This window comes from Colletotrichum siamense, assembly GCF_013390195.1.
Source record: "Colletotrichum siamense strain Cg363 chromosome Unknown KSG_Cg363_contig04, whole genome shotgun sequence".
NCBI lineage: Eukaryota > Fungi > Ascomycota > Sordariomycetes > Glomerellales > Glomerellaceae > Colletotrichum > Colletotrichum siamense.
Genome location: NW_023501017.1, coordinates 2,099,978 through 2,125,060, shown reverse-complemented (window position 1 = coordinate 2,125,060; position 25,083 = coordinate 2,099,978). Strand labels below are relative to the sequence as shown.

General features: G+C 54.0%; 8 protein-coding genes across 8 annotated transcripts; 4 read left to right on the top strand and 4 right to left on the bottom strand.

Moving 5' to 3' along the window:
* Positions 1 to 3,049: 3,049 nt before the first annotated feature.
* On the bottom strand, positions 3,050 to 4,953 carry MPH3-2 (Alpha-glucosides permease MPH3; the record flags this gene model as incomplete). The annotated part of the gene is made up of 6 exons (XM_036638356.1): positions 3,050 to 3,278; positions 3,333 to 3,731; positions 3,791 to 4,039; positions 4,103 to 4,293; positions 4,354 to 4,558; positions 4,619 to 4,953. The coding sequence occupies 6 exons, from the start codon at positions 4,951 to 4,953 to the stop codon at positions 3,050 to 3,052; spliced, it is 1,608 nt and encodes a 535-aa protein (XP_036495854.1).
* Positions 4,954 to 5,805: 852 nt separating this feature from the next.
* On the top strand, positions 5,806 to 7,322 carry CGCS363_v006506 (uncharacterized protein; the record flags this gene model as incomplete). The annotated part of the gene is made up of 2 exons (XM_036638355.1): positions 5,806 to 6,129; positions 6,189 to 7,322. 2 exons carry the CDS (start codon positions 5,806 to 5,808, stop codon positions 7,320 to 7,322), a joined length of 1,458 nt encoding a protein of 485 aa, XP_036495855.1.
* Positions 7,323 to 8,009: 687 nt separating this feature from the next.
* Positions 8,010 to 8,927, top strand: CGCS363_v006505 (putative oxidoreductase; the record flags this gene model as incomplete). The annotated part of the gene is made up of 1 exon (XM_036638354.1): positions 8,010 to 8,927. The coding sequence occupies one exon, from the start codon at positions 8,010 to 8,012 to the stop codon at positions 8,925 to 8,927; it is 918 nt and encodes a 305-aa protein (XP_036495852.1).
* Positions 8,928 to 9,077: 150 nt separating this feature from the next.
* aurO-2 (FAD-linked oxidoreductase aurO) lies at positions 9,078 to 10,535 on the bottom strand (the record flags this gene model as incomplete). The annotated part of the gene is made up of 3 exons (XM_036638353.1): positions 9,078 to 9,824; positions 9,872 to 9,889; positions 9,999 to 10,535. 3 exons carry the CDS (start codon positions 10,533 to 10,535, stop codon positions 9,078 to 9,080), a joined length of 1,302 nt encoding a protein of 433 aa, XP_036495853.1.
* A 1,565-nt stretch (positions 10,536 to 12,100) lies between these two features.
* On the bottom strand, positions 12,101 to 13,594 carry CPB1 (Carboxypeptidase B; the record flags this gene model as incomplete). The annotated part of the gene is made up of 2 exons (XM_036638352.1): positions 12,101 to 13,439; positions 13,494 to 13,594. The coding sequence occupies 2 exons, from the start codon at positions 13,592 to 13,594 to the stop codon at positions 12,101 to 12,103; spliced, it is 1,440 nt and encodes a 479-aa protein (XP_036495858.1).
* Positions 13,595 to 18,661: 5,067 nt separating this feature from the next.
* CGCS363_v006502 (uncharacterized protein) lies at positions 18,662 to 20,052 on the top strand (the record flags this gene model as incomplete). The annotated part of the gene is made up of 5 exons (XM_036638351.1): positions 18,662 to 18,787; positions 18,848 to 19,335; positions 19,387 to 19,451; positions 19,524 to 19,576; positions 19,624 to 20,052. 5 exons carry the CDS (start codon positions 18,662 to 18,664, stop codon positions 20,050 to 20,052), a joined length of 1,161 nt encoding a protein of 386 aa, XP_036495859.1.
* A 100-nt stretch (positions 20,053 to 20,152) lies between these two features.
* CGCS363_v006501 (Satratoxin biosynthesis SC1 cluster protein 4) lies at positions 20,153 to 21,580 on the bottom strand (the record flags this gene model as incomplete). Its single annotated transcript, XM_036638350.1, has 4 exons — positions 20,153 to 20,660; positions 20,734 to 21,184; positions 21,258 to 21,294; positions 21,359 to 21,580. 4 exons carry the CDS (start codon positions 21,578 to 21,580, stop codon positions 20,153 to 20,155), a joined length of 1,218 nt encoding a protein of 405 aa, XP_036495856.1.
* A 1,472-nt stretch (positions 21,581 to 23,052) lies between these two features.
* On the top strand, positions 23,053 to 24,822 carry CGCS363_v006500 (alcohol dehydrogenase; the record flags this gene model as incomplete). The annotated part of the gene is made up of 3 exons (XM_036638349.1): positions 23,053 to 23,329; positions 23,399 to 24,566; positions 24,624 to 24,822. 3 exons carry the CDS (start codon positions 23,053 to 23,055, stop codon positions 24,820 to 24,822), a joined length of 1,644 nt encoding a protein of 547 aa, XP_036495857.1.
* Positions 24,823 to 25,083: the final 261 nt, after the last annotated feature.

The window sequence follows — 25,083 nt, the reverse complement described above, 5'->3', positions numbered from 1 at the left end:
AAAGTGTGTGAGGTAGTTGGTTTTCACTCATCGTGGGTGGAGTGAATGAACTAGTGTTGTGCCCAGGCCAGTACAGTAAACGGGGCCTCCAAGGTTTGAATTTGGCATCAATTTAATTTGATTACAAAATGGAGAACATCGCGAACTGTAAAGTTAAGCCTAACGTTTGTTCGAATTAGTGAAATGCTTGTGTTGGTGGCCTCCAATGACTGCCGTCCCAACCACCGGAAACCCCATATCGACACGGGCCTCAGAGAGCCATGTGTCTCCCACATTCCATCCGTTCAGACTGCGCCTTTACCAATATCATGACTTTCTCTATAGCTACGCCGCAAAAGTCGTTCGTCATCGCGACTGACGACGGCGGTGTAGCTGCGCAATGGGCCAATGACCTTTCGACATTACATACCCCTGATCGTCGCACCCTTCAGCTCACCTGGCCGAACTTCCACGATGAGTTCTAGACGTTTGAAAACCCGAGCTTCGATCCATGCGGTCGGTCTGAAGTTTTCAGCTGAAGAGAAAAAGGAGGCTCTAAAAATGACAGGATTTGCCGGAATCCGACGTCGACCCCGGAATCTCCCACATCACGTGTAGATCGGCCGCGCAATCAACGGCCCCCGCTGTCACATCAGAGTCGAAACATGGACGTGTGGGGTCCAAAGAGGATTGCGAATCTACAAGGCAACGTCAGAGCCAGAAACCCCCAGCTTCCCGTGATACGTCTCCTTGTTTGCACCCTTTTCGCGCTTTTTCTCCGAAGAGACCGGGTTCCCAAAACAAGCTCCCGCCGCCCCACAAGGCTTTGGCTCCCGCTTACCCGTTGGAACCAACCTGCCCTCCCATCGATAGACTCAGCCATGCGATTGAAGCTGCAGAGCCTCTTTACGGGGTATGCCGTGAGGCTGGGGTCAAGCTAGTCTGCTTTCTGTTTACTTTTACCTAATTCAAGCTTCGCAATCGTCCGATGGAGGCTGGGTTATCCCATCGGGTCCATGTCAAAGCTCGTTTGAGGTCGGCGGGCAATGACATGCCATCTAAACTCCGGTTGTTGCAAGATGCCTGGTGGCGATGTCGTGATGTCTCTCAGGTGCAGAAGTCGAACGCGTCGACATGTCTGGACTGTCGGTAGAGATCGCCGAGAAACGTCAGCTGAATGGCAAGCCCAAACGAGCTGGAGATGGAGCTGAACGTAGAGCTGGCGATCCTCCTTTTTTGCTGGTGACCATGAGATGAGAGTCCAAGTATAAAGACTCGTCTCTATCTCGACCAGAGTTGGTTTTCTTTTCCTCATCATTCTCAACAACATCAACAGTTTTCTACTTTCCTCTACTCTTCAACATTCTCTTGTGCTGTGCACTTTTTTAACATTTAAGTCTTATTCTCGAGCTTTCGATTCTTCGACGATACCCTCACTTGAACATCCTCTCCTACTTGTCAACTTTTCTCAAGACAATCTTTAGTGTCCATTCTTCAAAATGCGTTACTCCACTCTCACCGTTCTCGCCATCGCCCTGCTTACCGGCAATGCCTTGACTGCCCCTACTCCTCAGGGTGGTGCCGGCGCCATCGGAGGCGGTAACATTGGCGGAGGCAACAACAACGGAGCCAACAATGGCGGCGCCGGAGCCGGAGCCAACAACGGCCAGAACCAGAACAACGGCCAGAACAACAACCAGGCTCCTCCTCCTCCCGCCAACAACAACAACAATAACAACAACAACAACCAGGCCCCGCCCCCTGCCAACACCCAGAACCAGAACCAGAACCAGCAGCAGCAGGGCAACAACAACGCCGCCGCGAACAACGGTGCCAACAACAACGCTGTGAACAACCAGGCTAACGGAGCCAACGGAGCCACCGGAGCTGGCCGCAACACCGCCGGCAATGGCAACCTCCGCCGCGCTGCCCCGAACCAGCAGCCTCCCCCGCCTCCGGCCAACAACCAGACTCCTCCTCCTCCCAAGCCGAACCAAGCTCGTGCTGCTCCCAACCAGCAGCCCCCTCCTCCTCCCGCCAACAACCAGACTCCTCCTCCTCCTAAGCCTAACCAGGCCCGCGCTGCTCCCAACAACCAGCCTCCTCCTCCTCCCGCCAACAACCAGACGCCTCCTCCCCCCAAGCCCAACCAGGCGCGTGCTGCTCCCAACCAGCAGCCTCCCCCGCCCCCGGCGAACAACCAGACTCCTCCTCCCCCCAAGCCTAACCAGGCTCGCGCTGCCCCCAACCAGCAGCCCAACCAGCAGGCTCCTCCTCCTCCTGCCAACAACCAGACCCCGCCTCCCCCCAAGCCTAACCAGGCTCGCGCGGCTCCCAACCAGCAGCAGCAGCAGCAGCCTAACCAGCAGGCTCAGGCTCCTCCTCCTCCCGCCAACAACAACAACAACACTCCTCCCCCTCCCAAGCCTAACCAGGCCCGCGCTGCTCCCAACCAGCAGCCCAACCAGCAGGCTCCTCCCCCTCCTGCCAACAACCAGACTCCTCCTCCTCCTAAGCCCAACCAGGCTCGTGCTGCCCCCAAGCAGCAGCCCCCTCCTCCTCCTCCCGCCAACCAGCAGGTTCCTCCCCCTGCTGCCATCTAGAGGACGGTCTGAGCTGAGCCGTCAGCGGTTTTTTCCTTGTACCGACTCAATGTGTCTTAATGGCTGGGTTTAATGATGGACGATGGATCACAAGATCTTTGACAGACTTGTCTTCCGCTTCAGTAGCATGTAAACTTAGTCTCTAGCAGCTAGAATGATCGACTTTTTGATAGCCACGCAATAATGGATTATATGCCTCTATAACATGACCATCGCCTTGAATCTGTTGTGAATACACTTGCCCTTTTCTGTTTATTTCTGCGAATGATAAAATATTTAACTTATCAGCCACATCTTGCTGAAATGATGAACTCTTCACTCCGAAACTGTGAAATTTCAAAAACAACTACTGGATTAATCTGACGTTACATTCCAATATTTACTTCTTCTTAAATGTCATTCAAAAGTGTCCGCTTATGACTTAGAGTCGTCACTGACAAGCTAATGTACACTCATGTAGCTCTCCCTCAATGAGCCATTTCCATAGCAGCAGTCTCGTTCTGCTGTTGGACCGTAGTCTTGTAAGTCTTGAATTTCCGGGCCGGAACGCCCTTTGCGAACATCTCGTCCAGTTCCGCATAAGATCGACCTCCAGTTTCCGGCTGGAAGTACCAGAGGTAGAGCAAAGAGAAAAAGCACAGCGCAAAGAATATGAAAGCAATTTTGGCACCCAGGTTGGCCTTATCAGGGTTGAAACTTGGGTTCAAGTTAGTGATTTTCCCTAGAAATTGAGTTCGTAGATCTACTCACAGATATGGAATAACGAACTGCCACATGACGTTGATGGAGTTTTGGGATGCGTAGCCGATAGCGACGGTCTTTACTCTCAGGCGTGACGTCGATGTTTCGGCGAGTAGAGAGAAGGCGGTCGATCCGATGGATACGTTGTACCACCAGCTGTAGATGAGAATAAAGGCTACAGTGCCCTTGATCATGGGCTGGCTGGTGCCTGTTCCCAGACCTCCGGTAATGAGCAGGAATGCGGTGAGGATGGCGAGGCCGTAGAAGGTAAGGTTCCTTCGGCCCACCTTGTCGACGACAGCAGCGGCCATCAGGTTTCCGACGATTGACAGAACGGGTTGAGCAATCTGGAGCTGGTAGCTCATCGAGGTCGAGTAGCCGGCGAGTTGAAGATAGTAGGTGAAGTATCTGAGGACAAGTGTTAGTTGTGCTTGAGAGGAAAGGGTCTAAGGCAGTGTGTATCTTACCCAGCGACAAACGAGATGCCAGAGAAAGCCTGGATGATCAGGGGCATGATACTAATGATCGTGCGGCGCAAGTTGGACTTCTTGAAACATTCCAGGTATGTCACACCCTGGGTTTCTTTGCGAACTTCATCAAGGGTGAGCTCGATGAGGGCGAGCTTTGCTTTACCCTCGTCACCCCTGTGTCCAAGCCTATGGAGACTCTTGAGTGCCTGCTCCTTCTTTCCTTTGGACACGAGCCACCATGGTGATCTGGGAAGAGTTAGTCTACTACGAGTGCAAGCCGTACTAGGCTTCGAAACCAGTCGCACTTACTCTGGCATGAATGGCCATAAGAGGGCAGAGACTCCTGCAAAGCCGAACTGGCAGCAAAACACGGTGCGGTAGGCCCATCGGGACTGGACCTGTCCAGTGTAGTTGATGACAATGAAGGCGACCAGAGGGCCAATACCATATGCTACACCGACACCGCAGGTGAAAACACCACGAAGCGCCAAGGGGGTGATCTAAAGGGTATGAGTCAGTTGGGACTTGTGCAGCTCCGAAGAAAGGGGTCTCCGACATACCTCTCCGATGTAGCTGACCATGACAGTACCGACAGCACCAACCATTACACCATTGAGAAGTTTACCAAGGAAGAAGACCACGTTCGTCGTAGCCACGAACTCGATGGCAACTGCGATGAAGGATATGATGAGAGCAAGAGCGAGGACCTTCTTACGTCCGATGTAGTCGGCAAGCTCGGCGGAGGCAACTGACGAGATGACCGCACTAAGCCGGCAAATTAGCCATCACAACATATCGAAGAAGCCGGCGAGTCAAGAGACTTACGAGGCAACGGGTGCACCGTTGAATGCAGACTGCCACACGGCATGCAGAACATATTGTCCCTTGTACTCATAACCAAAGTCCTTTCGAAACTCGGGGATTCCGACAACGGAACTGGCCGCTTGGGTGTCGAAGCTGAGCAGGATGATGGTCCAGCAGGCATACACACACCAAGCTGAAGCCCAAGGATAACGGATGAAGGATTTGAGGATACCAGTCTCGTGGTCCTCGTGGTCGGCGGCGTGAGCCAACTGCGAGTCGGCGGTGACTTCAACGTGCTTGGCATGCGAGTCGACTTTTTCGGCTTCGTAGCCGTCGCCGTCGTTGTGGGCAGTCATGGTGAGTAATTATCTCATGAACCAGTAAGAACAAAAATAAAAAGTAAAGAAAGAATGCCTTCGTCGATGCCGAGCCAGACTGAAAAGCAATTGGCCCGAGTTAAGGGTTGCTTGAGACTTTTAATACGCGAATGCAAAATTGGGAAACCAAGGCATGATAATTAGACTCGGACGAGATATCCGAGCGTCTGGGGGAGACAAGTCTGGGGAATTGGCGAGGGGCCCAGACGACCGGTTCGAGGGAACCGCCCCAAGCTGCCATCTACCGCCGCAGCGAAAAATGGTTCCCCCATGGGGGTGTCAAGATTTATGCGGAGGTGGGCCGCGAGCAGGGAATGACCAGGGTGCTATCAAGGCGTGACCACGTACCAACGAGGGAGTCGTAGGCACTCACCTCCGCATTCGTGGTGGGCTGCCCATGGGGTGAGGGGTTCGCGGGTGGCTCAAATTGCCCGATCGGGACAGGCCTGCGCGGTTTGAATCAGGCGCCATCTTAGATTCCCCGTATTTTGCAGCCCCCATCCTTGGACTTACCCCTCGCCGAACATTCTTCAGAGCCTCCGACTGCCTCTTCGGACGACGAGTAGCTGGTGAACGGGAGAGTTCTGTCAGAAGCGCCAAGTTTTAGAGTTTGGCCCCTTCTTAAACGGCGTGCGTGGGCTCTCATTTCGACTCGTTTGAGGAATCTCAAGAGCGGACGACGACGTAGACGATATTGAATACAAGTTGCCGCCCAAACTATTCGCGCCGATCACCAGACCAAGGGCTCGAGTCAACTCCGAATACAAGTCCGATCGCATCCGAGCTCCCAAAATCCCACCTCCACAGACATCACCAAAACCCATCGCAAAGATGGCCGCATCAACAACCAAAGGGGCAGCCGCCCTCACTCAGTTCCCGTCGAAGCCGCGAGTCTTTATTTTGACAGACATCACCAACGAGCCTGACGATGCCGAGTCCTTCTGCCGTTACCTCACTTACTCCAACCAGTTCCGCACAGAAGGCGTCGTCGCCGTCACGTCGGTATGGCTCAGGAACAAGGTCGCGCCGCAAAACCTCCACGAGATTGTGAATGCGTATGAGAAGGTTGTCGATAACCTCAACGCCCACGCGCATCCGGGCTCCCCCTACCCTTCGGCACAGACAGTGAGAGACCTCATCAAGTCTGGCCCTCCGGTAAGCCAACTCCTGCCCTCTGACTGCCCTCACAATGGCTGACTGGAATCGGTCGTCAGGTCTATGGCATGGAAGCCGTCGGCGACGACATCCCTCTGAGTGAAGGCGGCGAGCTGCTCCTCGAGCGGTTGACCGCGCCCGACGCCGAGCCGCTCTGGGTCCTCGTCTGGGGCGGCATCAACGTCCTCGCCCAAGTGCTGCACAAGATCCGCAACCGCCCCGACGCCGCGGCCCTGCGCCAGAAGCTGCGCGTCTACACCATCTCCGACCAGGACGACTGCGGCGCCTGGATCCGCCAGCAGTGGCCCGAGATCTTCTACATCTGCTCCGTCCACGGCTGGAACCAGTACCAGTGCGCCGCGTGGACCGGTATCTCCGCCCCCTGTGCGGGTGACCAGGGCGGACCGGACGGCTCCAAGGTGACGCACGAATGGGTCAAGGAGAACGTCCAAATCGGCCCATTGGGCGCGGCGTACCCCAACTTCGAGTTCATCATCGAAGGAGACACGCCTACCTTCCTCTATCTCATCCAAAACGGCCTTGGTGTTCCCGAAGAGCCCATATATGGATCCTGGGGAGGACGCTACATCCCGGCCAACGTCAGCTCCAAGGGCCTGCCCGCCAGGGGCCACTTTGCCGATGCCATCGACACCGTGGTCGGTGTCGACGGCAAGCCGCACAGATCGAACCAGGCTACCATCTGGCGCTGGCGGAATACCTTCCAGGACGACTTTGCGGCGCGCATGCAATGGACTCTGACGTCTGACTTTAGCAAAGTCAACCACCACCCCGTCCTTTCAGTCAACGGCGACTCCAATCTGACACCAATCCATGTGGAAGCAGACGCCGGTGGTATTATATCGTTCGACGCATCCGAGAGTTACGATCCGGATGGTGATAAGCTGAGCTATAAGTGGTATCAGTACCGTGAGCCCAGCTCGCTGCAGACGTATCACGGCATGGAGGTCTCTGACCTTGAGATCAAGCCTCTGAACGAGGAGGGAAGCAACGTGGAAATCACCATTGCCCCAGCGGAAAAGTCGTGTTTGGTTTGGAGGGAGAAGATTCCTCTCGAACGCGGTCTCCCTCTCCATTTGATCCTTGAGGTCCAGGACAATGGCTCGCCGCCTTTGACGAGCTACCGCAGAATCATCATCCAGCCGATCGATCGAAACTTCAGTTCAAGAAAGTAGAAAAAAGGTTTCATAGACATGGGTTCAACATAGAATAATAATTGCATCGCACAGCTGCCAAGTTTCGGATGTCGTGATTTACGAGGATGATAACGCTCATATCATGGCATTCGCAGTGCTGACATCTGATCCCCGCAGCCGAAGCATGAGGTAGGTCGGGACGACAGCGACTCTTATCTCCTTTGTGCCGCCGGTCAAAACTTTGTTTCAATGCAAATCATTTCAACACAATTAAGGTGCGCCCCGTTCAAACCCAGATCCGGACCAACTTCGATTCGGTACACCAATCGGCAGAGGGCCGGCTGACGCCCGGCCGGGACCTCATCCTTCGAAGCATCAACTGCCGACGGGACCCACCCGCTCCGCAAGCCCGCCCGTCGGACTTAGGTGACGAACCTACGTATCTCCATATGTCCCGGCCCGTCCGCAAGTTATTAGACTTTCGGAGTGCGGGTTTCATGAGACCCCGCTTTATTCGTCCCATGGCCTGAATCGTGTCTTAGCGTCGGGACGCCTCAACAAATGAAATTCTAGAAACGCGTTAGTCTAGACCCTAGACCGCCTCAAGTATTGCATCAAGAATGGTGATATAAAGAGACTTCATCGGCATTCCGGCCAGTTTCGTTTCGTTCGCGACAGACTAGACATCTCCCAGCTCATAAATAACGACTCACAGCTTTCTTCAACATGGTCCGGTTCAACCCAAGCAGCGACATCCCTGACCTCTCAGGCAAGGTCATCATCGTCACCGGAGGCAACATCGGCCTCGGCAAGGAGACCGTCACGCAGCTCAGCAAGCACAACCCAGCACACATCTACCTCGCCGCTAGGAGTCAGTCAAAAGCGCTGACAGCCATCGAAGACATCAAGAAGAATGTCCCTAACGCCGCGCCCATCACCTTCCTGGAACTCGACCTGACGTCCTTTGAGAGCGTCAAGCGAGCCGCCAAGGAGTTCCAGTCCAAGGAACAGAAGCTTCACCTCCTCATTAATAACGCCGGCATCATGGCCTGGCCCGCCGACACCACGAAGGAAGGGTACGAGATCCAGTTCGGCACAAACCACATGGGCCACGCCCTCTTCACCAAGCTCCTCCTCCCCACGCTCTCCAAGACTGCCAAGTCGGACAGCGACAAGGACGTGCGCATCATCAACCTCTCCTCGGCTGCCGAGGGGTACCCGTCGAAAGACGTGTGGAACTTTGAGGCCCTCAAGACCGACATGGCCTCGTACAGCACCTGGGCGCGCTACGGCTGCTCGAAGCTTGCTAACGTCCACCACGCCCGCGCTCTGGCCAAGAGGTATCCGGAAATCCGCTGCATCTCGCTCCATCCCGGTGTTGTCAGCACGAACCTCGGCAGCGGACTGCTGGCTAGCTGGCCGCTATTCAGGCCTCTGATCAACCTTGCGCTGTGGGCTGTGACGACGTCGGTTGGGGAGGGAGCCAAGAACCAGCTGTGGGCTGCGACGAGCCCGGAAGCGAAGACTGGTGTGTTTTACTGGCCTGTGGGGGTGACGGGCAAGGACTCGAAGCTTTCTTTGGAAGATGACCTTGTTGAGAAGCTCTGGGACTGGACGGAGAAGGAGTTGGAGCCGTACGTTTAATGTTCGCACTCGGTTTGGTCTGTTTGATATGTAAGATGCCGTGTTAATAAATGACGCCAACTGTATGCTTTCCTGTTGATGAGTTATATTGAATTTGAACGTTCTGTTGTTGTACCCTCAGTGCGCAGAGAATTGCCGCTGGGGAGTTGTTCAAATATCTATTTTGGGGTACGCATGGCTGAAGACGTTCGTTGGGTCGTACTTCATCTTGAGCTCCTTTACCCTGTTCCACTTCTCACCGTATAGCTCCGCCGCACTCCTCTCCCCCGGCGGATTCGTGGCCGGGTAACCACTATCCAGTACCGTATCTCCGCCCAACGACCGAGGCCTTGCTATCAGAGACTTGCTCCACGCGATGACATCTTCGGCGTACTCCTCCGTCGGGTGCTGGTACGAACAGGAGAAGTAAGAGTGACTCTTGTCGACGAAGCAATTCGGCGGCATCGTCGCAGCATCAATGTCTACCAGGCCTCCCCAGGCAATATTTGGGCCCATCGTTTTGGGCATAGCTTCGGCGGCATCAAGGATGGCTGCTGCCAGTTCGTCGCCGGCATCGCTTGTTGGAAGACGAGTAAGGAAACAGTTCCTTTGTCCACCTTTCAGAGGACATGGCGGAGGCATATTCTGCTGGCGGACTTTATCGGGCAACACCTCCACGGTGGACGCAAGCAGGGGCGGGGCGTTGTCTTTCCAGCTCTGTAGACAAGCCTGTCCCTCCTCGATATCGCCCGTCCAGGTCCAGATGACACTAAAGACGACTCCTCCTTGGGCTTGCCAGCTGATAAAATTGTGGATCGTTAGCTCCTTGGGCATAGGGAGCTTGGTGGTGGCTTCGAAGTATGCCTCGAGAGTTTTCCTGATGTCGCTGGATTCGAATATGAGAAAGCCGCCGAGGGGCTGTTGAGGTTAGCTCGGTCATGTCGGCGAGTCTTCCTTCAACTTACATCGTGTTTGGGGTACACCTTCACGGTCAGACTTGTAATCACGCCGAGGTGACCGCAAACACCTCTGACTCCCTCAAGCATTTCCTCGTCGGCGACAACTTTTTCGCCTTTTGCCTTTTGCGTTCACGAGCTCCGCCCCGACGACCTGCTCGATTCCCATGCCATGGATATGGGTGCTCGTCCCGTAGCCGCCGTTCGATACCCAGCCCGCGTAGCCGATGATCCAAGTATGACCCGTCGGCGTCATCAAGCCAACATCGTCCAAAGCGAGAATCAGGTCCTTCATCAGAACCCCACCCCCAATGACGACTGTCTGACGATCTTCCACGACCTTGATGCTGTTGATGCCGCGCATGTCGATCATGAGAGTGTCATGTGCAATGCTGCGCGCCCAGAAGTCATTGCCTCCTCCGCGGATGGTGAACTTGAGATCGACCGACTTTGCCCATCGTACGAGTCGCCCTACCTCGGATCCGTCTCGTGGAACTGCAATACCGGCAGGGCGGATGTGCTCGAATCCCTTGGCACCGTCCCGGAGCTTGCGATGCTCGGCGTATTCATCGGAACCGGCAAAAAAGAGGTCAACAGGCATGACGCCGCTCTCGATCTGCTCCTTCTGGAGGAGAGCAACCATGTCGTCTGTGATGATGTTCTGGGCTGCCATGGCTGCACTAGCATTTCACTCGGGGGCGATGCGAGATTCCGAGCTCAGGTTCAGGAGGGCACCATCAATTCCGCCTTTGTATGCGATTTTGCTGGTCCATGGCCACGATTTTACCCGGAAACGCCGGTGGTTCCTTGGTATGCTGTCAGCATCCTTCGGTCTGGCGCGGGGAGAGGGCAGGCGACCTCCTTCGGTCCCTCGAATCCGGACGGTCAGCTTGAACGCAAGCTGACCATGCAAACACGCAGAAAACTGTCAATAGGTCCAAGCCAACGACGAAGGAACCGCTGCTAGCACATTTTGAGTGCCCGACATCAGACAACGATATTCCCCGATCTTGTTTACAGTATTCCGATTGGGGAAATGGCCAGCCAGCTTCCTTTGTTGGACGAAGAAGGACGCGTTATGCAAACGCTGCAGCAGGGAGTCCTTACACCACTTCTGGCAGATGCCTCAAACTGTTGGTACTCGGGTGAGCTGACGTGCGACGCTGCGTTTGCTCTACGCTCCACCGGCGAGGAGCTTGAGGGTTCTGTAGTCTGGGGTGAAAATTTTTCACCGGGCTCCGTAACGATTTCCCTGGGGATATTGCGCACCCTGTACCGCAGCGACGTCCAAAGTACACGATGCCGGCTGGAGCATCAGTCGAGCAGCCGGCCAGGACTCCAAGAGTCGCCATCCTCTGCAGCAGTAGTTCCTCCTCGTGCCGCCGCACAGAGGCGGCGAGCAAAATGAAAAACAGTAGCGGGTGAATGAAGCACCCGTGGCGCCATGGAAAGCTGCCTGTGCCAGGAAAGGCTTTCCTGTCTGTTCATCTGGAATACGTTAGCATTGAGCTAAAGCCAGAAGTCTCGTCAAAAACGAAAATATTAGGTCCCAAAGTCAGACATCCAAGGAAGGATTGCCGCTCATCGTCCATCTCAAAGGCTCGAGTGATGGCTTGCGTGGAAACTGCGAATAGTGTGGAAAATTTCATCATTCAGGGAAAGGGAAGCAGAAAAGTGAACATTCTTGACTTACCATACAGATGTTGATGTGGTTGGGAGAAGGAAGACCAGTGAATGATGGCGAAAATTGAGGCTTCAAGTACTTCACACGCGCCGTGCACGAGCCACCTCGAAGAAAAAAATCGACGACGCACGAGCCATCGGATGGAGCTTGAGATCCGCATAATGGAATGTCCGAGAACCGAGACTGGGGCCGGGTGCATCCCACCCTGCTGTCATTTCCCAATATGGTTTAGTCTCTGTGGACGTCTCGTTGTCGAGGAAATCTTCACATTTTGCCGTCGACGCCCATGGACGAAGACACAGGAACAAGCTGGACGACCTGGAAGACAAAAGGTTACGGTCTACGCAATGTGACGATCGAGCCCGTCCGAAAATCATCTGAGCACCTCCTGACATCGTTCATCTTGCCACGGTCTACTCTCATGGAATGAAGAGATCATGGCGAAAGCAACATCTCCAGTGTCACGAATGTCACGTCATTTTCATGAGACGTCAGCATCATTAATATACGCTTAAATATATACACGAAGACAATCAACCGGAGACGCCGCCCCTTCACTCCAGACCGACGCTAATCGCCGCCAACGCCCAGTCCATGAAGCCCGCGTTCGTGTCCAGGATGTTCGTGTTGAACTCAGCCGTGGTCGGGTAGAAGTTACCAGAGGGGCCAAACTCCAAGGTGTATCCGTAGACCTTGTTGACGCCGGGCTTGGCCCAGAAGCGAGAGAAGGAATAATCGTCACTAGCGCCCGACGTAGGGTACAGGCCGACGGCCTGGATGGACGTGTAGGCGCGACCACCGACCGCCTTCATGGCGTTGACCATGGCAGTGCCAACAGTCCTAATGTTGCTGAGATCCGTAGCCGGAATGTACTCCTTGTACGCCGAGTCGCCAACCGGGCCGCGCTTGCCGTCGTAGGCAGAGTTGAGGAAGTTCATGGTGGACGTGGTCGTTTGGTCGTCATCGTCACCCCAGCTGTAGAGAAGGTCACCGACGGCAGAGTGGATGTCCATGAACCATCTGATCTTGGGGAAAGAATCGTACACGGAGACAAGGTTCTTGGTCTCGGGCTCGGACTCGGCAGCAGTGCCATAGAAGACCTCCGAGCTGGGCGAGGTGGAAGCAGGCGCTTCGGAAGAGTCGAAGTACTTCTTGAAGTTCCACAGGAAGTCGAAGTTGCGGTTGATATCGACACCGATGGAGCTGCCGCTGGAGCCAGACTTGGTGTTGCGGTTCTTGCGCCAGAGGGAGCCGGAGGACTGGTCGTAGGCGACGCCGTCCGCGTTAACCAGAGGGAAGAAGACGATACCGGCGGCAAGGACGCTCTTGACCTGCGCGTTGGTGTAGGTCTTCTTGCCGTAGGTGAGGCCGGTTCCAGCCTTGTTGGCAGCGAGCAAGTCGGAGACCCAGTAGATGATGTTGTCGGGACCGCCACGCTCACGAGCGTGCACCGCGGCGCTGAAGTACAGGTGGTACTGGGACTTGTCGGTGCCGGCCCCAACGAAGTAGGCGTATTGGGTGGCGCCGTTGAACGTCTTGTAGGGCAGGGTGACGGAGCCGATGCCGTAGTTCTTGACGAGAGCGTCGCAGGCCGACTTGATCTCGGCGACGTTCATGATGCTGGAGATGGTCGTGCCGGAAGCCCGCGTGCCAAGACCGACAGGGGAGACGGTTCCCGCACTGAAGCGATCGCCGGTTCCGATGGGAGCATTGGCCCTCTTGTCGAGTGATCTCCTGTGGAGGGAGACCTCTGGCACCATCTCGTACTCCTTGGACAGATGCTCGATCTGCTCCTCGGTCAGCCAAGCATGAAGCTTGTAGTGGCTGCCATCTTCGCTGGGCTTGGCGACAGCTCTGCAACCAAAGTCGTAGGTGTCGTTGCGGACGATGTCCCTGCAAATGGTCAGTTTATGTTCACCGTATGTGCTTTACTTGGCAAGGTATTACCTGAAGGAATCAGGCGTCGGTCCCTGCAGGTAGACGGGCAGGAGCTCTCCGAGCACGACAGTGCTCTGGAGGATCAGAGACGCGATGAGAGAGTACTTCATGTTGATCAAACCGAAGGATGCGAAGATGCAAGAAGGAACGGCCCGTCGCCAAGAGGATGGATGCAAAGAGTGAGCGAGGGGCACGACCTGCTTTCATATGTACGAAGTGTCGTCCTTTTCAGCCCGGCCAAGTCGAACGACAAAAAGCTTGAGTGGACATCGCTGTCCGCCGAAGCTTGCGGTCACGGCAAGAACAGCTCGTTCAAGCAGCTGCCCAGCCCCTGCCCGGCCAACTACCAGTCATTATCGCGACCTGCTTGAATATCCCTGATCCCACCTGCCCATAACGGCCTAGCGCATCTCTGATCTTGGTAGGTGGGCGAATCATTCATATAAATTCATCAGGCGCCTTGTACGTAAAAGCACCAATTGCCGCGTCAAAGGTCCCTGGCACGACGTCTGGTACCACCTTCCCCCCGATATCTCGACGCGATCGCCGAGCACCTCCTTTTTACGTTGTCGCTCCCGATGTGGGGTGACGACTACCGCGAAGCTCGGAGTTTAGCCCCATGATCCTTTGCAACGAACTTGAGCCTTTCTGGAATAAGCTTATTCTGCACATCAAGTCGCCCGCGGATCATCAGCTACATCACAAAAATTGAGAATCCGGATTCCAGCGAGCTTGCACTTGCGATCCCAAGACTGAAATCTCTCAGGAGCCGGTCTGGGTAACAAAACAGAGCGCTGCGTGTTGATTATGTAATCGAGAAGAAAGTTAATGAAATTGCAGTCTCGCAGCGCAAATTCTTAACAGCACTGCTCCCTGCGTGCTGACCCCTGACTGCCGAGGTGGTGACATGCAAGATTCAGCACTTCAAACTCCGCGCCGCTTCCAAATACAACACAACATGGGGGACTGTTGCGAGCATTGCGGACAGCTTGAAGTTACTCAAGGAAGAACAAACCAAGTCAAAGCTTGCTCAAGCTGCGCGAATTCAATTGGAATGAGATCATAAATATCTTCCTCCTGCCCAATGCTTGATCGGAGCCAGGACGACCTGCCACATCTGGGATGGTGATGTGCCATCTCACTGCGACAAACTCAAGCGAGCCATCGAAGACGATGTCAAAAGACGCAAGCGATTGGGTTGATATGTCACAGGCGGTTGTCTTGTCTAGTCACATGCCACTTTCGACAGTCAATCGAATGCAAACGAGCAGGCTAGGCCGCCATCAAAGATGAGTCGAAGCAGCGGAACCCTTTCGGTTTGTTGATTGTCATTTGCTTCTCTTCATAAAAAGGCAAAATCAAACGATGAAATGAGGTATGAAGATTCGATTCTCAAGACCTTGGTTGGCATGGAGTTCAAGCCGGCGTTGTAAAACAGTCCTCTTGAGCATTTCCCAGCCCATGCGCTGACCAACACAAGTATTTTCGGCATTGACTGAGATCATTACAGCTTCGAAAAAACATGGTGGTGTGCTCTTCGTAGACCTGTCCCACTATGGCAATTCACCCGCCCTGCGACGGTAATTCCAATAACCCAAAATGAGCCTTCCCAACGGCCTCAACCATCGGCGACAGCATCTTTTCTTCGTCGAAGACTTATACAGAGTTCAATCCCTCTTCTATCTATTGTGATCTCAAGCTCGCTCTTCAAGACATTAACCGAAAATTCCCAAAGATGACAAACACGGAGAAAGTGCTGGACTTGTAGGCAAAGCGGCGACCTCGTGCACAGCTTCATGAGGATGTTAAGCTTCCTCACGACGACATAATGTCTCAGAAGGCTCTTGAGAATCTATTTGCTCGACTTTGCCAAACGCTTGCTATATCACCAAACTGATTGCCGGGCCAATCCTGGCCGTCTGGTGTATGCAGCTACACCAAGCCAGAAACCCGCCTACTTTGATGACAGTCCGTCCATGATAATATGTCACGTCTACATTACGACGTAGCCTCAACCACGGACTCTAATGTCGGGCAAATGGGCCGTGGACAGACCCAGAGTCAATTTTCCCCCTTCTCGACATCAGAGACAGTCAGGCGACAGGTCCAGCAGGCATCGACCAACTCGCAAAGGGTTGGCTTCATGCCCACGACAAAGATGGAGGTTCGATGTACCTTGCTTCGGCCTCGCTAGATGAGTTTGTACCCGGTCTACTACAGAGGCCAGTGAGAGGTGCATAGGGTTGCTGGTATCATCACGGTGAGGAACGAATACTCTGGGGACGATGACAAGAACACTATCATTCTCCTCAACGGTTCCAGCGAGCTTCAATTCACAGGCGCTGAGATTTAACAGCGATCTGCAGCAGTTTGGAGCAAAAGCAAGCTATCATAACCTCCGGCACCGGATCTTTCGGTCTATCGTTCTCCCATATGACGGTTGGGATTAGATTCTGATGGTGGAAGATCTCATCAACTCTAGCTCTCAGTATGCCAATTGAGACGGTTGCCAGGAGACACACGAGTAGGAATGGTTCTGCGCGAGGTTTCGTTCTGTTTGATCGCGAGCTTGTATCGTCAAACAAACCATTTCCCACTTTAACAATACTGCGATTAGAAGGCAAGTCCAGTAAAGGGCAATATAACCGACGAGAAACCAGAGATCTGAGCTCAAGAACCGGTTGCATCATTGTCAAGGTCATGGTCTCACAGCACTCCGCAACGCACAGAGTCAATGACCGCATCAAGGGAAATCCACACACAAAAGACGTGATCCCACATATTCCCCCCCACTCGTCCCCAACAACCGTGCCATGAAGCCTTTTTCGGCGCCGACGTTACATGTTAAATATATGAAAAACGTCGGTTCGGTAAGAGGGTCGTACCGAAGGCAACACGTCCTGGTCATGAGGCTCTTGGACTGGAGTCGCGGAGCCTTCAGCGCGTTGTAGCTGTTGTGGACAATGCCGCAATCGGTGGTTCATCGTGTTGACACCCGGCCCCGGGTGCGACGGTGTTGCGGCCACCGAATTGTGAAGGGAACCGAAATAACAGCGCCGGCGTCATTTGGTCAGGGGTTCGCAGGGAGCCCGGTGGACTCAGTACCACCACAACACGCGAGGGACAGGTGGCAGACCTAGGAAACAAACATGCAGGGCGCGCTGGGGGCACTGACTCGATGCCGCGTGGAAAGGCCTGTCAGAAGACGTCGCAACGTGGAAGAGGGAAAGAATCGCCTGCGGTTGTTTGGAAGCTTCGTGACCGCCCATCTGGAATGAACGCAACGTCCGAGCGGTGATCCAGCGTTTTGGACGTGAGGAAAAACAACAGAAGCTCATCCAACACTAGACTCGCCGGTTCGCATATCGAATCAAATACGAAAACGCGGAGTTCGACTTCGTTTACTAGAAATTCCCTGTAACACCTAGTCCCAGGCGCCGGTCTGCGCTAGATCACCCGGATCGCCCGTGCTCGGTTCATCCATTGCCACTTTCGTCGATGCGAATCACGAGTCTCCCGCGTGGCATCTCCACGTCGCGGCAGTTCTAGAACTTGGCGACGGTTGGCGTGGACGGAAAGTAGAAGCCTGGAAGGGATCAACACTCAACAAGCCGAGAACGAAATCCTTCCGGAATTTTCGCGCGCGAAGGATTTCATGCTGTTGTCGCATTGTGCTCATTTCTCGCCGGCATCGGGAAAATAACCCAAAATCGCCATCGCTGCTGCGACGCCAGGGAGGCTCTTATTCGTTCAGTTGACGAGTCACCCTGGCGATGGAGGACTGCGAACCCACAGCGCTCCCGTAATATGCGGTCAGCGATGCTGGTGTGAAAAATTGGGACCAGGAGGGCTTTTTTTTGTTTTGTCTCTCTCCAAGAGCATCGTCAGCAAACGGTTTGCTCAAGACTTTGTTTCATGGCAGCTCTAAGTCAAGTGGTCGGATCCATTCAATGACGATTCGCTCTCCTTCAAATTCGAGGATTTTAGTATGTAAACAAGTCTGTCTGCTGGAATTCCAAAGCCGGAAGACTTGGTCGTGGGTGCGGGGATTCGAAGAAACGCGGCAACGGCCCGGACGCCGGCTCTCGGACCTCTCTCAGAGCACAACATATCCGGCACATGTGATTGGTTTATGGAGGCATATCCCCCTCGAGGGCTAGCAGCCATCTGAGGTTCAATCTCCGTTCGGGAAGACGAACCACGGAAAGATTTGAGGAACGATGTCACGGCTCCTTTTTAGGAACTCGGCAGAGGTCGTCTTGGTTGGCGAACTGAGCTCAGCTGGTTGCGCTCAGGAAGAAGCTAAGACGGCACGACGACTTGGATGCCGACTGATGAGACGGCCGACGACGAGGTAGCGTCTGTAATGAAGTACTCGCAGGATCAGCCTTCGAACTGAGGCTTCATCCAATGATTTCTGCTGCATAAACTCTCCGTCAGCTCGTTGCTGATTCAGGTACGGAAACTTTCCAAGGATTTTACCACGACTTGATGCCGGTCCCTGGAGTGGGATGTAGCCCCTCCCTTCTCGTGGCCGGAAGGGGAAAATTGACGAAACCAAGATGCCATGCAATCAAACCGTTGAAGAAAAATCGGCCCCCGACCCGTGGCTGGCGCCATGGAATGCGGGCCATGCTTCTCGAAATCTTGGACGGGCCTCCAATGCCGCGTGTGTGCTGTGACCTCTGGGTGGGTACGCTCGAGATGGCATCCTTGCACATGGCTGACGATCCCCTCAGCCCTCCGTTTGACTTGGGCCAGGGGCCGCCGCAGAACCAGTCCACAGAGTGCGTCGGGGCGTCTTCTTTCGGTTAGGGATCGACCTGTCAACCGATGTCCCCGTGTGCGGTGGATTTCGTAGATATGAAAGGGCCTACCGGGGGCCGCCAAGCCGTATTCCTCGCAGCGCTCCCGTGAGGTCTGTCGATGACTGGAGTACAAGTCTGGCCTTCATTGTCCTTCCCCAGATCCAGTACCACTCGTCTCCTGTTCCCCGTCCTAGATTGACTCGTGGAGGTGTAGGGATGGCCAGATGAACCACGGAGCTTTAAGTGACGTCTGCGCGCTACCTGGATCCGGGATCGACTCTCTCTCGTCCTCTCTCTCCTCTTCTTCGTTGTCCCCCATTCGAGGTCAACACCAGAGGCACGATGATTGGACCAGGCGGTGATGCGCCCATGGCGCTGGGCGTCCTTTGGGGCTTGACTGCCATGGCCTTGTGCTTCGTTATCCTGCGCCTGTGGACGCGGCTGGGTGTGCTCTCGGCGTACGGGATGGATGACCATTTCTTCAACTTTTCATTTGTGAGTGTTCGCAGTGGTGACATCGAACGAGCCATGCGCCTCTGACTCTTGTGTTGATAGGTCCTCTTCATCGCCTACGATGTCATGATCACGATTGCATCGTTCTACGGCTTCGGCAGGGATATTACGGAACTCGAGACATCCTACGACATCTCTCGCGCCATCTTATACGAAGCCATCGGACAGACTATCCTCGTCTTCGGCACCGTCGTCTCCAAGACGTCCCTTGCGTTGTTCCTACTCCGACTGGTAACTACCCGCCTACACCAGTTCATCATCCTCTTTCCGGTCATCATCCTCGGTATCTTCGTGGTCGTGTCGCTATGCGTTTTCTGGTTCTCGTGCACGCCGGTGGAATTTCTCTGGGACCGACTTCTCCCAGGCGGCTCATGTCCCATCGATCCGGGCCCGATTGCAACGGCAGCCGGAATCTGGAGCGTTGTGGTCGATTTCTGGTATGCGGTCACACCGTGGGCTCTGCTTTGGAACCTGCAGATGCCCAAGAAGGAGAAGCTTCTCATCAACATGAGTATGAGTCTGGGTATCATGTAAGTCTTGCTGCTGGAGTTGGATCACGGACATGGACTGACTGCTCTCAGTGCTGGAGGTTGTGGCATCCTGAGAGCCTTGGAGTTGAAGAACCTGAGCAGTGCGAACTTCACCAGTGAGTTGTCCTGAATCTGGGAGTTGGCTATGACGAAAATGAGGGCCAGTCACTAATACGACTGATTTACAGAGGATACTGTTGGTCTGATAGTCTGGCACGCGGCCGAGCTTGCCACAACTTTGGTAAGATACTTTCAGTTAAAATTGAAGACATTCACTCACTGTCCTAGGTGTGCATCGGCATTCCAGTCTGCCGCCCTCTGTTCAAGGAGTGGCTCAACCTTTGGACATCCCGAAGCGGCAGCAAACGCACCGGTCCTTATACCAGAGACATGACTGGATCTTTCATGATGAGAACGATCGGGGGCACCGACTACACCGTCCGAATCGGCCTCAAGACTCCAGAGCTGGATTTGGGAGGCCGCATCGGCGAACGAGGCGGATACGAAACGAGCGGCACCGAAAGATCAAACGGCAAAGACGAATATGGCGACAACAACAGCGTTGAATCGATTCTCGGTCCCGAGCTCAGGAGAGCTGCAACACGCGAGACACGAGACGGACATAATCGAGGATGGTCGAACGGGTCAGGAAAGGGTGCAAATCATGATATCTGGGTCAAGTCTGAAGTTGTTGTCAAGTCCACAGTAAGAGAATGAGGAATAATAATGTAGGAAATCTCCAACGTCCAATACTTCGAGAAACGTCTGGAGAATCGTGATTTTGAGCCACTACTCAAGTTGATCTTGAAGAGTTGGACTATCGAGTGATCTCAGTGGTCTTTGTAACCAGAATTTGGCCCTGCCGTGATCCCGCAAACCCCCTTTCATCCTCGGTGGTGCTGTCGTCCGAAGTACGCGCGTTGACGTGGGTGGTCGTGGTCCCGATATTGTGACTTTCCCGTCGTCCGGTAGCCTTCATATTTCGCAGTTCCCACGCAAGGTGTTCCTCACTATCCGACATTTGCTTGAACCCATCGCTGCGAACATTGTGCTTGTTGTGAAGTCCAGCCGTGCTCGACCCCGTGGCGCCCGCCGTGGCGTTGGATGTTGGACCGGTGCCGCGTCGCTGACTTTGCAAGCTCAAGCCGAGGATTCGCCCTACCGTGCGATCGAAAACTGGGCGAAGCATGGGACTTGAAGCAACCATCACCGCGATACCGGCTTGCATGACGCCGCTTACGCTGGCTACCGCGAAGCCTTTAGTGATGTTTATGAAGTCGATATTGTAGGCATAGTAAAGTCGTACGCAAGAGAAGACGATTGTTCTAGCGCGGCAACCAATAAGTCAGCTGAATGGATATAGATGTGTGGTTTCAACCGTGGGAGACCATCACTTACATAAAGCCAGCACAGAAAACGCCGTACAAGGCGATCTTGTGCGCCCTTCTGACCTGAAGCTGAGCGACGAACTTTATTGGCAAAGCGACAATGAACACATCAGTGACAATGTCAAAAATGGCTACAGCTGAATAGGCCATGGTGTGGTTGCCACAAGTCCCCAATACGCTAGGATCCCAGGCCATCTGAACCGGCTGGCAGATGACGAACCCAATCAACGCAGTGTAAAGAGCCCAGCAGATAGACAGGCCCATAGCTAGCCATGCAAGGAAGCGGAAGGTTGTAGAGTGCCCAAAGAAGATGCGCTGCAGCATCCAAGTGATGCTCAATTTGACGAACCCTAGAGTGACAGCATACAGGACCTGGGTAGCGAGCGAGATACGGAAGTAGTGATGTTTGTGATCTTCACTTAAGTTCCATATGTCATGTCCTTCGCCACCAACAGTAACCGCTTCAAAGTCTGTTAACATTCTATTGTTGCCTGCTTTCGACGAAGTTGAAGGCACGGAGAGAGCGGGACTGACCGAGGATAAAGCACGCAGAAGCGCCATAGTACAATGACTATAGGCTCTCAGTTTTGATTCGTGATCGCTTGGTAAGACGACTGAGGGTTTCCGACTCGTACCTGAGCAGCAAAGTAGAGGTAATCCTCAGTGAGGTAAGATATTTTGGTGATCCTCCTTGCCCATATGCGAAAGGCTGTCCAACATGTTGTCAGAATGAGCATAACTGAGGTCGCGGCCACGAGAGAGGCGCCTGTTGGCGTTAAAGGAGGGTATTTCTCCGTGATTATTGCTGAGTTTACAGCTTCATTCTGGCGATGTGCGAGGTTATGTGGCATCGCCATGGTAGCTGATCAACTCAGGAGTTCGGTCGACTAATCAGGCGTTCGGTCGACCACGAGACTGATACTCGGGCCAGCAAAGGGTGAGAGTTGGGGATTTGTAGATGAGATAGACTGCCTGTTGCTCTGAACAAGAACAAGCAAGAGGAACTCGCCATCGGCTCCTCGTTTTTTTCTCGTAGTGCGGCTTCCTTCCAAGGCCTTAGTTGAAACAGCGAATTAGGTCGAGACATGGTCCACACTAGCACATCAATCTCAAGGAATGAGTCTTTCCTGCAAAAGATGCCAAGCAGCATGGGGTACGCATACGTTGCAACATTGAATGTTATCTCAGGCTTGAAAACCGGTTGCCGGGATCTGGGACATCAGCAGGGAGACAACTGGATCCATAGCCGAGTCCAGCCATATCGTGCGCAGGAGCCGAAGTTCTCTTCAGCGTTATATCTCGTTTCCTTGTTTGTGCTACTCAGCTGGGGCAACCTCCACTCACTTCCGCGATGATAACAGGTCCGGAGGGGTGCCATCACCCAATGGCTCTGAACTTCACATGGTGTTGAAACTTTCCCAGCAATCCATGTTCTGAAAATCGCATGATCTGAAGACAAGGGTCCTGGAGTGACTAGGGTTGTTTAACGAGCTTCCTGTTGGTACTGTTGCCACATATGGTGGGCAGCTTGGTTGGTGCTATCAACTCATCAATGAACAGAATATTCAAAGAAAAAGGCAATGGTGATGTCCATATTACTGTAACTTAGCTATTTCAAGAGCAAAGAAACTCACGATTTCTCCAATTAGCAATTAGAGTCTGCCTGGTGTATTTGCTTGAGGTTCGAGCTGATGAATTCCGGTGTTGGTAGCCGTCGGCGCCGGGCCTTGACGCCAATGGTGAAGTCCACCATCGCCGTGCCAAGCCGACGCGGGGAAGTGGCACAGCAGTAGCCATGCTAGCCACATACCGGGGTTTGAGATCTCAACACGGTCGATTTGGTTCTCAACCCGCCCGATACCCGGTGTGGCCGTATTTTTTCGGAAGGTGGTCCGGGTCCGGGGAGCAACGGACTCATCACCCGTCCCGTCATTGCGGGTATCTCATCTAATGTTGCAGCAAGCACTCTCGTCTCGCCACCAACGTACTTCCAACAACTTTTCGACCATGTCTGTAACCCACTTTCCTCGTTTAAAAACCGCCAATTCACTGTTGGTTGCAAAAGCGACCCTGCACTGGTACCGGCCCCCCTGGCTCAGGATCAAGTCCAATATTCCGTACAGAAGTTGACGAACTTTCAACGGGCTAGAACAGCATCCCGTCGGGTGTTCTCGACATACGGATGCAGCGGACAATTTGCCTTATCCCCGGTGAGTGCCATCACTTTGGTCGGTTCATATAAGGCGTGGACCTGGAGTAGTGTCGTTCTCCTCGAGCTCTACCTCTCTCGCCAAGTCATTCCTTTGACAATTCAGGTTCGGTTAGAAAAATGTCTTTGTGGGATTTCATAGTTGTTGGCGGTGGCCTTGCCGGCTCCGTCATTTCTAACCGTCTCCTTCACAAGGATCCTTCTCTGCGGATTCTGTTGGTCGAGGCCGGCCCCAATGTCAATGGTCTCGAGGCCATCGCCTATCCCAACACCAGTACTGGGGCCGGAAGTGACCTCGATTGGGGTTATGCTTCCATTCCGCAGGTCAACGTGGACAACCGGTCGATTGCCTCTCCGGCTGGAAAGGCTCTTGGCGGAGGAACAGCGATCAATGGAGGTAAGTCAAGCTCGTCTAGCCGTCTTTCTCCGCAATCCCTCACGGCTTTTTGCTGACTTGAATCATAAGCGGCCTGGGTTCGTGGCCACACGGTAGACTATGATCTTTGGGCCGAAGAAGTTAGCGACAGCAGGTGGAGCTACGAAAGTCAGCTTCCCTACATGAAGTTGACCGAGAAGTTCTTCAATACCAGCATCAACCCTTCTCAGCACGGTTCCAACGGCTCCATGGTCATCCAGGGCGTTACTCCCATGAACCGTCAGTTTCCTATGCGCGAAAAGCTGGCGGAGTCCTACGAAGCCCTCGGTGTCTCTGCTCTGCCGCAACTCGATGCCAATGCGGGAAACCCCATTGGTTACGGTGACCTGCAAGAGAACCGAGCAGAGGGCCGCAGACAACTCTCATCAGAGGCCTTCCCTTTGGATGGGGCCACCGTTCTGACGAACACCATGGTTGAGCAAATTCTCGTCGAAAAGCGTCTGAATAGCAGCTCCGTTGTTGCAAAGGGCATCCGCCTGCAGAACGGAACAGAGTACCTCGGCCGCAAGACGATCCTCACCGCGGGTGCCTATCGCACTCCTCAACTGCTCATGCTCTCTGGTATCGGCCCCGCCGAGACGCTCAAGGAGCATGGCATCGAGGTGAAGCTTGACCAACCTGAAGTTGGCCAGAACCTCCATGACCACATCTTGATGCCGACCGCCTGGAAGGTCAAGAACGCCTCCGAGGGCTGGGCTTACGAGTCTGACAACCCCCTTTTCAAGGAGCCTCAGTACGGCCTGGGTAATAAGATTGATTTCCTCGCCACGACTACCCTGCCCAAGGAAGGTCTAGCCGCTGCCATCGGGGAAGATGAGGGCATCGAGCCAGGCCCAGATCATCCCCTGCTCCGTCAGGACCGGGCACATGTCTCTCACTCCTTGCAGTACAACGGCGCTTCAACAGACGGCTCCGCTATCCTGATGCTGTCCATTGTCCTTATTGACACCTCGCGGGGTTCCGTGGGCATCTCGTCGGCAAACATTAGCGACTACCCTGTGATCGACCCCAATTATCTCAGCACGGCAGTCGACAGATATGCTGTGCGCGAAGCTCTTAAGTTTGACACCAGGCTCCTCGGAAGCGATCTCACGCCAGTTGGTCGTGACATTCTCGATGGCGAGTTGGTAGCTGATGCGCCACTTACGGTGGACTCTGCTGACGAGGCATTCGCTGCCCGGGCTCGGCAAGTGGCAGGGTACGTTTCCCGCTCCCTCGTCTTGATACAATATTTTCAAAATTGACCTCTAAATAGTTCTTGCTTCCACCCGAGCGGGACTGCAGCCATGGGCAAGGTCGTCAATACTGACCTCAGTGTCAAGGACGTCGACGATCTCTTCGTTGCAGATTCGTCCATCTTCCCAAGGTCTATTTCCGCCAACTTACAGGTTGCCATGTACGCATTGGCGCTCCAGGCAGCTGATATCATTGGGGGTCACGAGAGCGAACGTTGAAGACGTGGGAGGATTTCCAGGGCCATAGATAGCGGCGAAAGCGCGTATTTGGATCAATCTATAGATGCTCTCCCACGATCATCTGACTTCTCTGCTTGGTGGACGCTGGCGGCGTCTGTATTGTTCTCGCCTCGAACAGCGAAGCGTGGACAATGCAGTTGTTGTCGTATTTCAGTTCGTATGCCTCGATTATAGATCTATTTACGTTATGAGTAGTCTGCGCTAATGTCGCTGACCCTTAGGGAACAATTTTGCTTCTGA